The sequence below is a fragment of the Solanum dulcamara genome, chromosome 7, assembly GCF_947179165.1.
Source record: "Solanum dulcamara chromosome 7, daSolDulc1.2, whole genome shotgun sequence".
NCBI classification, from domain to species: Eukaryota; Viridiplantae; Streptophyta; class Magnoliopsida; order Solanales; family Solanaceae; genus Solanum; species Solanum dulcamara.
This window is the reverse complement of record NC_077243.1, coordinates 1,370,064-1,383,249: the sequence shown is the minus strand read 5'-3', so window position 1 is coordinate 1,383,249 and position 13,186 is coordinate 1,370,064. Positions and strand designations below refer to the sequence as shown.

Sequence of the window (13,186 nt, the reverse complement as noted above, 5' to 3'; positions counted from 1 at the left end):
TATGATTTAAATTATGTGCTTGAATGTTTTTCTTAATAGATGTGCATTGTCTCACAAATTCATTTAATATGGAATAGAGAGAATATTAAATTTGAATTTATAATTTTAAAAATATAACACCTTATGTGTTAAAACTTATAAGAAAATTTAAAAAATTGGAGTAGGAACTCTAAGTTGCGTAGAATTTGTTATTTTTGATATTTATTTAATTAATTTCTAGTTAAAATTTATTTGTGCTAGTTCTTTGATTCCTTACCATTATAAATAGAGATGTTTCTAATTGTTTTCAAAATACAGAAATACAGAGATCTTATACTAAAATTCAAAATCTTTTGAGTTTATGAATAAAATATTTTGCCTCAGTTACACCTTTGATACCTCTTTACCTCTAATCTAGGTATACTTCCTTCGTTCCAATTTAAAACGAGCCTTTAACTAATTATAGAAAAAAACATTTTTTTTAGAACATATTAAAAAGGAAGGGTTAAAGCGATTGTGTAGTAACCAATTATAGTGCCTATGTTACATGGATTAATGACTTATCAGAGAGAGTTAAGGAAATAACATGTGACATTTGACCACTCTAATAGAGAATTGAAAACTGTGCAAATAAAATTAACATGTAAAAAATGTAGAAACAAAGTTGACTGACTGAAAGTGACACAAGATGAAAATAGGAAAATTATAAGAGGTCTAATATAACTTGCCTTCCTCGATTAACAATACAAAGACAGGTGCCTAACTGCCTCTGACATTTCTTATCTACTGAACAATATTATTTTCGCCATTTTAATTTATACGATGATGTTTGAATAAATAAACACAATACTTTAAAGAAGATTCTTCTTTAAAAATTATGAATTGGTTTGTATTTTCCAAGTGTAATTATTTATAATTAATAAGACAATTATATTATAGCAAGTTGGCATCTAAAGAATGTTATGTTGACATAATGCCGGTAGTCATTGGTATTGTCACTTTTTGTCTTAGCTTGATTCCACTAATTAATACTACCAAATTATATTTTACACATGCATGCAGTTGATTTATATGGCTTTACTGTGTTTTGCTACTAAAAAATCTGCTATTTTTTCGCTGAAAAATATTGAGTGAGTACTTGTTTTCATTATTTTAATGAGAATCTATTTTTTAATATTTATTTTTTTAGTGAACTGGTTCAGTGAGAATGGGGTCGGAATACTTTAATCATGCTACATTATTTTCCAATGTAGCTTATATACACCTATATACACGTGCACGGAAATGAAATTGTCATTATTAATCAAGTGTTTGCAATTTCACTTTTCACTTATCTACATTGAAGCATGCATAAATTAAAATCTCATGAATTACATAATCAATGCAATTTATTGATGAAATCATATTACTATTACTTTATTGTTCCAACAATTATGATCTAAAACAAGTAATAGGGACTCCGGGCCTATTCCTTACTCTTTTTTAATCAAAAAAAGTTTGTAGACCCAATTAGAATATAATTGATCCGTTGATAGATCCAAATTTGCATGTCCATATCAAAGGGATTTCTTGCCCTCTACACGGTTCGGCTTCGCTACCATACGTATTCTTAATCCTACCATATCATATCGGTTTCATATCAGTCCTTTAAGAGATCGATACGTGGTCTTTTTTAATATATCTTGAATAATAAATGAACAAAACTTATAGGTGATGAGTTTCGAACAGGCAACCTAATATAATGCAAAATAGTGCCCAAACCACCAACTTGCAAAGCAATATTTTTCCGATTATTTAATTTAATTTATATTTATATTAGATAAAAATTTCATATGCTTTTGTAGTGCCCCGTTGTCTTCGAAATAATGCTTTTGATTGCAGAGTATAGCAGCATGGTTAAAACAGGCTGCATGGATGTGTGGTTTGTTTTGTGACATCATAGAGGGAAGACCAGACTGGCTGGTGAAAGAAAGTAAGGTAAGGGGTAGATAGATAGTAAACTCAAAAAGAAAAGTAGTAGTAGTAATTAACAGCCTTTTGTATGGGCGTCAAAACTGATCCCACCTTGGGATTGAAGCTGCCCACATTGCACCACACGTCACGGGTCAAACAGCATCTCTTTTCCCTTTACCCTTTTACTATCTATATATAAAAAATATGAACCACCCTTGCACTTGCATGCACCTGTCTCCCTCTAATATCCAATATCTACATTTCAATATTATTTTCAATTTTTTTTTTGTTAACAATAATAATAATGACTATATCCCTCGATCTCAACAAGTTTAAGCTTATATATTTCATAAAATAAATAAAAGTGAAAATTAATTGGTAGTACTAACTATTAAGGGTTAGGAGATTTTTCTTGACAACTTACTTCTATGTGATTTTTGGCCAACCGAATCAGCCTTTTTAATATTTACTATAGTTTCATATCAAAGCGTATTCAAACCATTTCAATGAAGCTTCTCGCATAAGTCATATTTTGTCCTTAATGTATGTTACTTATAAATTTATTAGTGCTTGTTATGTAAATTTATTTGTAATTATCAAATACCTTCTGGTTGACTGGTCATGTTTCAAAACAATAAATTTGGTGTTCATTGGGTTAACAATGAGAAAAATATTTGATAATTACAAATAAATTTACATAACAAGCACTAATCGATGGCAACATGATAAAATTGGTAAATTAAATCTACTCTAATTAATAGGTTTCACTATACGCCTGATTTCGTAAAAAGAATCTTGATAATATCAACATATATTATATACTATAGTATATAATATGCATAGCCATAACTTTCTATCCCTATTGATCGACAAACCACATGCCCAAACATTTACCCGATTCAAATGCTAATTATTCTCATCAAATGAATCCAATGTTAATTTTTATTTGGTACCACCAACTGTACACGCAAATATGATTTATTATAGCAAAGACAATTTTTCATGCTGGTATATATTATATGGTCCTTTAAACGGTAAGAGATGGTCAATTTGGGTTGAAAATAAGAATTTCTATATATCTATGTCATGAAGAATGCTTTGTGCTGGTCGTTTACATGTGCCTCACCAACTCGACAAGAAGTATAATTGAAAATTTTGTCCTATATTACATGCTTATGCAGAACCCACTTCCAACATATAAAATTATACTCCGTTTATTTTTATTCGTCCACTAAAATATTTAATATAGGTGTATAGTATAATATTAGTCACGTCATATATATATATATAACAACTTATTACTACCAATATCTTTACTCATCATATATCTTTAGGAATTGCATTAAAAGGCACTAATACATACTAATTGCTTGTTAAAACTACAAACTGAAATTGAATTTAATTTGGATGTCACTACCCAAAAGAGTTCATACAAACATGCTTTCACAGCATACTATTTATAAGATCATGAACAAAATCAATATAGGAAAGAGTGCAGAAACGTGGTCCAAGTAGTAAACACTACACATTTATAGATGATAAACTATCACATATAATAAATTCAATGAATGAAGGTGCAAAAATTAAATATTGGAAGGACAAATATCCTTCCAACATGAATTTAATTTTTATTCCTCCGAGTGCATCAGAATGCACTATTTTTGTATAAAAATGTCACTGTCCATAATAGCTAGGTAACAACAAAAGAGACTATCTAGGCTAGGGTTTTTCTTCCCAGTTCTAGCTATCTCTTTATTCTGAGGCCAAAAAAAAAAAGGCATAAGGAAAAAAAATAATAATAACACTAATACAGATCTAACAATTACAGACATAAAGGATCAGAAAGAGGGAGAAAAGAACCTACAAGTTAACTTTGCCATGTTTTGTGATTTTGGGACTGATTTTCGTTGGAAGTAGTATTAACTAGACCAGCTATATTGAAAATGTCGCTATGAGAAAGAGGTCTTAAGCCTAAGAAATCTTTGGTCATATCATCGTTACCGCCATTATCGTTCTTTGGATTCAAAATGGCAATGCTGCTAAATGGATCTTCGAAATTTGATCCTTCGAATCCTGTAGGATTAGCGGAAGAGAAGGAATTCATCATATCCTGAAGAGAAGAAGGAGTGAGATGAGGTGCACTTGATAATGGGATTGTAGCAGGAGCAACAACAGCAGAGGCAGTAGAATTAGCAGCTTTATTCCCATATGAAGCCAAGCTATTGAAAAAACCAGTGGTGAGGTCTTCACGTGAAGACAAATTGAGTCCAAAATCTGTTGCGTTGATAACAGACTCAGCAGCAGCAGTAGCAGACACGTGAATTTGGTGGGGTCTCATCAGCATGGTTGGGCCTGGGCCTGATGAAACTGCAGAAACAGTACTCGCTTTGTTACTCATGGTAGCACCCATCTGAGCTGCCTTCTGCAACAACGCAGTTGCAGAAATATGTGGAGAGGCCATTGCTCCAGATGTAGGACCGGATAGACTAGGGTTAGGGTTCATGAAGTCTTGTTGGTGGTGGCTCTGCGTGTAGCCCTGATCACTGAACCTAGATGATTGGAAGATGGAGGAGCTTAGGTTAATAGGCGGTGGCGGTGGAGGACCATGTCCAGGACCACCACCACCTCCAACCAATAGCCATGGCGGAATCTCAGGCCTCAAATTGAAACCGGTTTGTTGCTCTTTCTTCATAGAAAATGTAGCTGGAATTTCATGGTTAAATGGTTGAAACTGAAAATTCATTTGAGATGTCGAAGAACCAGCTTGAGACGGGAGAATTGGATTTCCTGTTATCGCTCTTGCACTTTCTTCCGCTAACGCATCGCAAAATGCTCTGTGAGTTATGAAACTATCCCTCCTGAAAAAATGAAAAAATATATAACTTCTTCCGCCATTAACGATCCTAGAGAATCCAAAAAATAAAATTCAAATTTAAATTTCAGATAAATTAAAGAGCATGAAGAGGAGAGAGAACACTACTACTATCTGACTAGACTCTAGGTTGTTTTTATCATGATTCGTCTTCACATGCTTTTGGAAAATACTGTATGAATCATTTCCATTGTTAGTTACCTTGAAAAAAGAGTTCCACAGTCACATCTATACTCTTTTGTGCCACAAGTTTTGGAGTGAGCTTTCCAGTCCGATTGAACTGCATAACGCTTTGAACATTTCTCACATTTCCACTTTTTCTCACCATGTTTTCTACAAAAGTGTTTTTTGATTCCAGTGAGATCTCCAAGAGCTCTTGTTGGGTCATGATGAACACAGCTGGTTTCTGGGCAAACATACACTTTTTTTCTAATTTCTTTGCTTGTTCTCTGCTTGAGCTTCCATGGCAAGTTGTGTCCTCTTCTGTGAAGTTGCAGATTCTGATCTCTTTGAAATCCTTTGTTACAGATTTCACAAACAAATCTATTGGTTGCCATTAGTGTCTTGGGTGACAAAGCTATCACTTCAGCATCTGGGTCTGTTACCACATGATTGGTCCCAAAAAGGGGGGGGGGGGGGGAGAAAGTTGAATGGATTTTATAAGCAAAAAAAAAAAAGATGAGCATACAAGAAAAGTACTTCAAAAGCTTTGAATTCAAACCTGGATTGCCTGGTTGATTTCTCTTCTTCTTGATTTGTTGTACAGGTTGATTTTGTTGATTTGGAGGAGTAAATTTATACTGATGAGGAGGATAGATATTATTATTATCATTTCTATTGGAAGAAGATACACTTGCTTCACCAGATGCAGAAGTTAAATTGGACATGTTCTCCTCCACAACAATAACAGGTACTTGAGTTTGTTGATTCATTAAACCTTTCATCATCATCTTCTTGATCTCTTTCTTCTCCTTCTTCAAGCTAATCTACCAGCTGATTTTGACATTTTTTAAGTCATAAGTAATACTGAAGAGACTTGATAAGAAAACTCAAACATATAGCTTGTCATGATGGGAAGCAAAGATCTTTTGTCAAAATAAGTATGAGAAAGATATAAATAAGTTAGAGATCTAAAGACAAAAACAAACTAGAAAAAGATAAAAGTAGATGATATATATAATGGACAAAATTATATAGAGGAAAAAGAACACTAAATTGGTTTCTTTGAGACTTGTTTGAACTTGAAAAAAAAAAGGAAAAAAGAAACACCTTCAACTACCTCTCTAGTGTTGTGGTTTCTTCTTCCTTTGGCATCAACCCAACAAACAAATCTTGTTTTTTCCAAACCCCAAAGAAAAGAAAAAGTGAAAGAGAGAAGACTGTTTTTTCATTCAAGTTTTCAATGGAGATATAATCAGCTTGCTAAAATCAAGAAAATCCAATAATAACCATGCATATAAGAACAAATGAAACTGGACCAAATTTCTTACAACTGTGAAGAAAGAGAAAGAGATTTGGATGAGAAGAGGGAATCCTCTCTGTAATCCTCTCCACAAGAAAGAAAGAGACCACCCTACGCCTAACTCTGACGTGCACTTTGTGTCTTTTCTTTTGTTCTCTTCTCAAACCCCCAGAAAGAAAAAAAATCTCATCTTTCTTTATTGTTTTACTGATAATAATTCTGCCTTTTAACAAAGTCTCAAATGAAAAAAATCACTTTCCTCCCTTCTCTCATAAAGTTTCTTTTTTTAAAAAAAAAAAAACATGTAAAAAGAGAGTATGATTTTGTATATACACAAGATTTGAGATTTGAATAGGAGAAATGTTGATTTTTACATCATTGGTACACATGATCAGTTGACCCCTTTCTCAAATGCAACTTTCTACACTATTATTTTCACATTGACATGATTGAGTAATTGATTAACTCTTAATTCTACTCTAAGTAACACAGACACCAGTGTTGCCTAAAAGTTTACTCCCTTATTTTTTAAAAAAGTGATATTTTTTTTTAGTCTATTTAAAAAAAATATGACTTTCGTAATATTTTAATTTTAGTGTTTCGTAATAAAATTAAAAAATATTTTATTACATTTCACATAACATCAATTTAAAACCATAAAATTAAAAATTATTCTTTATTTTTTTAATTTCGCGTCAAGATAAATTAGGTTATTCCGAAAGAATACTATTTTTTCCCTTCACTTCTTTACACTAGCTTCCCCTTTTTCTACCTTTCATTTCATTAATCATTCAACCTTAATTTTATTTTATTTTTGAAAGACAAACTTTGCAGAAATTTCTGACATTTTGCAGTCCATTTTAATTTTAAAAATTTAACAAGTAAAGAAATGGAAATAGTGAGCTCTGCCTAACTTTTCCCACCATCTTCTTCCCTCAGCTGATTATTAATTTTAGCAGGCCGGTGTGAGTAAAGAAAGTTTTAACAAGTCCATTCAATTTTCTCACTAGTCTATTCCGTTAGAATTTGTGTGTGGGTGTTTAACTGACATGAAGTTTCAAAAAAGGAAAAATAATTGAAATTTTTGGTTTAAACTAAGCCATTGAAATTATTCTCTTTATAAATTAATTCATTAAGAATAAAATTGAAGAATTTAAAATTAAATTATTATTAAATATATAAAAACATCAAATTTTTTATTGATTAAAAGAGAAATATTGTCAATTTATTGGGATAATAATATTTGTATGCTTAAAGGTCCATCCTATATGGCAAGAGTGGAGTTAAGGTGCAAGATATTCATCTAACTCATTTCGTTGGGAAAAAATTATGCTCTGTATATAAGATTATAATCATCACACATATTGAAACACTTTTAACTTTTTGGTCAATTAAAGGGATTTATTTATTTTTTTAAAAAAAAAAAGCAAACTAAAGCGACGGACTAGTAACTCTTTTATGGATGACTTGATTTTGTTTTAGATTTTTAAATGCATTTTTATATTTCCTAGTTAAATGTGTGAAATTGACAAAACATTAAGAAAATTTAAAGGGAAACATATTAATGAAGAACATTTTGGAAAGCAGTGCGTCTTCACGGATCCCAATTAGAGTAGAAAGTAATACAGCTATCAACCTGAAAAACTGGGTAACTTTCTGGGGGTAAAAAGACTTTACACTGAAAAATATTGAGGTTTTTTCACGGACTAACAATGTTTATATATTCACCTTAATTAACCAGCACTAATAAGTGTTTCTAGTCAGTTTTTTGTGTATACTAATTACATTAAATTTATTATTATTAGGGATCATCTCAAGCTAATAGCGGTCGACTACGTAAATCTTTACTAATTTATGTAGCTCTAACCATGATGAAATATTATACAAAACAAAAGTATAAAAATTTTCTATTGGTTTACATAACTCGATCATTAATATGCTTCTAAAAAAAATTGGACATAAAAAGTAAATGGAAAAATTACTTGATTGTGTGCTTTTTAAAAATTAATTACTGATTTTAGCGATATTTTTTATTTATTACCATTTATAGCAATATATAGCAATATTATGATAAATCTACACTTGTATTAAAAGTGAATTATGCATACAATATAAATGTATTATAAGTGTTTTAAAATATATATTATGTTTGTGTAGTAAGAAACTAACATAATGTATTATAAGTCTATTAAAATATGTGATAAATGTATTATCCATCTATAAAACTTGTATTATATATGTTTTATAAATAGTTCTCTGCAATATGTATTAAAACTGTATTATAAATGTATTATAAGTGTTCAGTGAAATTATTTTTTTATTACTATAAATGGTAAATATTTTCTTAATATTGTATATTTATGTAAGTTTCCCAAAGTAAATTGACTAACTGCATGACTATAATTGGTAATTTGGTAAGACGAATTTTATGGTCACATGTGCGTACGTGCGTGCGCAGGGGCGGAGCCATGGAATGTATAGGTAAGGAGTTCATCTGAATCTTCTTCGATAAAAAATTATACTATTTTTATATGATTAAAATAATTATTTGTGTATAAATAATAAATGTCGAATCCCCTTCGGCTAGTTCGTGTATTTATTTTTTTAGATTTTAAACTCTTTATTAAAATTTTTGATTCTCCTACTGTGCGTGCATAGTAAACTTCGTGAAAATAATCTCCTAGGACGATTTACAAAGTTAAAATAAAAAGGAAATATTTTTTTATATATATAAAAATAAAAATTCTTTTTTATATAAATCAATTGTTCCTACGGTAAATTTAGTATCTCAAGATTAAAACTGAATTTGTTTCTTTCTGTCGATATCCGTGCAATTTACGATAGGTAACTACTATATGCTATAATTTTAATGATATCATTTTCGAGTTTTTCAGAATTAACAAATAAAGTAATTAAAAACAAGCAATATTTATTTAAAAAAATGAAATACAGTATTGTCTTATTAGGTAGTGTTCAGATTAAAAATATGTATCCACAGTTTACGAGGAAAAAAATGTATGGTAAAGTGGAATAAAATAATAGTATTGTTTTTGTCATTATCTTGTTTATTCCTCAATGATTTAGTTTTGGAAATGGGATCTTGCTCTACCCAAAGTCCCAGACATGCTCTCCCAGCTCATCTCTCACTTTTTATAAATAAAATAAAATAATACAACTGTACTGTATGATCTGCTTTATTTTATAAAAATCAATATAGTTTAAAAAGGTATTGAGAAAATATATATTAAGAGAAAAAACTCTAATGTGATCTCCCTAGAGTGCTACTCGTGTTGTTCTCCACAAGTTTATTAGATTCCATTATTAATTTACCATCAAAATGGAGACCTCTTAGCTATTCATGCATGCATCTGAGTAGATTGAAACTCAAAAAAATGAATGGTAATAGGAGAATCAAGATTTTTTGATTAATAAATATTAAAATAATTATAATTATATTGTTAGATAGGATTGAATTATTATTTTTTTGCATTACTTTAATTAACCATTGCACAAACCTTCAACTTCTGTTTAGAGGTGTCAACATCGATTTATTTATACAATATAATTTTCTGACGAAGCCATTCATGATTCAATGTAATTTATAGAGAGAAAATTTAAGTTATATATATTGATAACATAAGTAATTTTACGCCACTTTAGTATGGCTTTTATTTCCTTTCAAGTGATTTTCTAGTGTTTTGAAATTGTTTCAAAGTAAGTAATCTTTTAAGAAATTAAAAAATATAGTATTATTTTCTTTTTCTTCTTTACATTCCTGAGAAATCTTTCAAAACTTCTTTACATTTACTATGCATATATCAATCTTTTAGTAAAATAATCAACTTAGTGAATGTAATTAATTCATGAGTACCTTCTTAATAAGGAATATATATAGCTAAGTTTCTTAAAATGTGAGACTTACAATCTTAAAAATAATATCTACTATTATGAACTTTACAGGTAAAGACAATCTATTAGTATAAGAAAAAATAAATGCTAGCAACATATTACAATGTAAACTAAAAATTTAAGGGAAAATTATGGTGATAAGCAAACATATACTAGTTAATTAGCTATATAGCTATAGTTTGAATTAATTATGGCTCGCTGCAAACATCTAACTGTAATTATAATTTGAGTTTTGTATAAATCGCGTGATTATACTGTTGAATTTTGTATAAGTCGCACGATTTATACAAATGTTGTGCGCGAATTGAATTATATAGCTAAATATATAAACATTACAAATTTTATAGCGAATTAAACAAATGTTTTACATGAATTGTATAGTGAAATATACAAACATTATACAAAAATTATGATTTGTATGGCGAATTATGCAAATGTATACAAATGCTGCACGAATTATACAAATGTTGTTATAACTATAGCTACGAATTGTAATTAACAAACTATAGTTATGAGATATAATTAAAATATTTTTGAAAAAGTATATGTGAAAATTCCGCATTTAATCGAATCTATATTTGTAAGTCGAGAAGTAGGGAATTCCAACTAAATGAGCCCGAGTATTAATAACTTCTAGGTAGATAACATATTTTCCCTCCAATTCAAATTTAAATTAATGGAATTAGTAAATTTTATTGACCAAATGGTTAAACAAACTAATACTCCTAATACAGTATTCACAGAGGAGATCACGAGAAGGTATTAAAGTGGGTCCGATCCAAAGCTAAAATGATTGAGCAAATAGAGGACCCACTCAAAAAGCACAGCAGGAATAGTCATATTATGTATGACAGCGAGAGAAGAAACGATACTTCTTTATTTGCTTTTATTTTAAAAATAATTATTTTGTATTTAGGAACTTACAAAAATTAAACTGAACAATAGAAGAGAAATTAAAGAGAATAGTACTATCATGCTGGCGTTGAGAGACAAATCGAGTTTCGTAGAAGGAGTTAGGAAACAACTGCATACAGACAATTCCAATAACCCCTGATAACGATGTGTACATGACCCTTACTATTCTAGCTTTTCCAAAGTAAAAGTAAGTTTTTATATATATATAGTGTAAAGAAAATTAAATTTTTATACGAACAGGTTATTAAAAAGATATTTAATTGCATATAAATTTGCTTAAAATGTAGGATTATAATTGAAAATAAGTTAAATTACTTCCTACAAGTTACAACACATAAAGCCGACTTGAGAAATGATAATTATGTAAGATTTTCTTACACTGATAATATATATAGCATCTCCATCATCAACCTTCTGCTTACTTTCTATTTCATTTAGTTACGAGCTAAGTTGAATTGCATTGCAAAGACAGCGCTTGTATCCCAATAAGAAATTTAAGTAACAGATTAAAAATATATCTAGAATTTGTTAGAAACTAACTAAATATATAATAAAATAAAAGAGAATTAAAAAAAAATTGTCTCAATTTATATCATACATTTTTTTAATCGGTCAAATATTATTAATATTTTACTCATTTTGAATCCCACTTATTAAGCAAAAAGGTCTTACTTTTCTATTTAATCGAGAGTCTTTCAGAAACAGTCTTTTTATTTCCATGAGGTAGTGGTAAGATCTACGTGTATGGAATTTTACTGGGTATGTTATTGTTGTTTTCCTACTTTTCTATTTAATTTAAATTATTTATTTTACGGATAATTTCTAATTTTTTGTTCTCTGATATCTGCTATTATATATTACTTTCAGTATTTTCCGTACTTTGATTACTCTATTTTATTTGTAGCGCCCTCGTTATTTGCCTTATCATATTGCTTTGAACTTATTCACCTCTTAACTTCTTATCCTTCTCTAACGTCTTTTTATGCTTTATTGAGCTGAAGTCTTCCGAAAACAGCCGTTCTATCTTAGTAGGAGTAAGGTCTACATACAATTACCCTCTCCAGACCCCATGTTATGGAATTCTACTGGATTGTCGTTGTTGTAAGGATAATTTCAAAATATTGTAAAATCCTCTTATTTTTTTAAAACTCCATATTCAATTAAAGAAATAAAATTCAAAGCAAGGAAATAGCAGTAGAAGTCTCCGGAGGAAACTCAGAAAGGAGTGCTATGCTGATGTGGGACCACAGTACACGTGGCCCATGCCGTATTCCACATTTCAAACCCATGCAAATTGCGTCCGTATACCTGTCCTTGTCCACGCTCAGCTTTCTTCATTTTTTCTTCTTTCTTTTTTGGGTTAAACAAAAATAAAATTTTGAAAATTGTTCTAAAATAAGTTTAATAGAAAAATCCAGTGATAAAAATAATAAAATAATTCACTATTCATGTCATTTCGTTTTAAGCTCGTCATTATCCAATAAGGGGAACTCCATTCCATCCCTTTTAATTTATTTGTTTACTTTTCTTTTGATTAATACTTGTGTTTAAAAAAGAACTTTTTCCGTTTTAAGCAACTTTTCAATTTAAATTTTCATACACGACATATTATAAATTACAAGATTAAAGATACTTTAATATATTTACATATCTTTAGTTTAAAATTATAAAAATTTAAAAATGTTCTTGATTTCTTTAATTTTGTATCAAGTGAAAATCAGACAAATAAATTAAAACAGAAAAGATAGCACTACTTTAGCCTTTACATTCTTTACTACCCAATAATTCATTGGGGAAACTAAAGAATCCTAACAAACTTTAAATTTAAAGCAAACGTGCTAATGTTATAAGTAAAATATTAGTGCTACCTCTGTTATTATATCCTAAGTTTCGCCAGGTTTGCATGAATTTTCTAATAGATTGTAACAATCCTTTTATGTTATGCTATTAAATTTACACCTTATGACTAATATGGTCATTGATAACAGTTCAATAATGAAGAATATGTCTCAATTTGAACAAAAAGAAGAAGCTATTATCTGTTACCGAGCACATAGTCTCAAGTTGACCACCTTTGCAGCTCATGCTATAAAAAA

General features: G+C 29.7%; 1 protein-coding gene across 3 annotated transcripts; it reads right to left on the bottom strand.

Moving 5' to 3' along the window:
* Positions 1-3,535: 3,535 nt before the first annotated feature.
* On the bottom strand, positions 3,536-6,593 carry LOC129894954 (protein indeterminate-domain 7-like). 3 transcript variants are annotated; one of them, XM_055970551.1, is made up of 4 exons: positions 6,074-6,593; positions 5,526-5,797; positions 5,006-5,402; positions 3,536-4,790 (listed from the first exon to the last, which is right to left on the bottom strand). In XM_055970551.1, the coding sequence occupies exons 2-4, from the start codon at positions 5,752-5,754 to the stop codon at positions 3,800-3,802; spliced, it is 1,617 nt and encodes a 538-aa protein (XP_055826526.1). In that variant the 5' UTR covers positions 5,755-5,797; positions 6,074-6,593; the 3' UTR covers positions 3,536-3,799. The 3 variants fall into 3 exon arrangements, with proteins under 3 accessions (XP_055826526.1, XP_055826527.1, XP_055826525.1); XM_055970552.1 differs by having other exon boundaries at positions 6,295-6,534; XM_055970550.1 differs by having other exon boundaries at positions 6,084-6,467.
* Between the last annotated feature and the right edge of the window lie 6,593 nt (positions 6,594-13,186).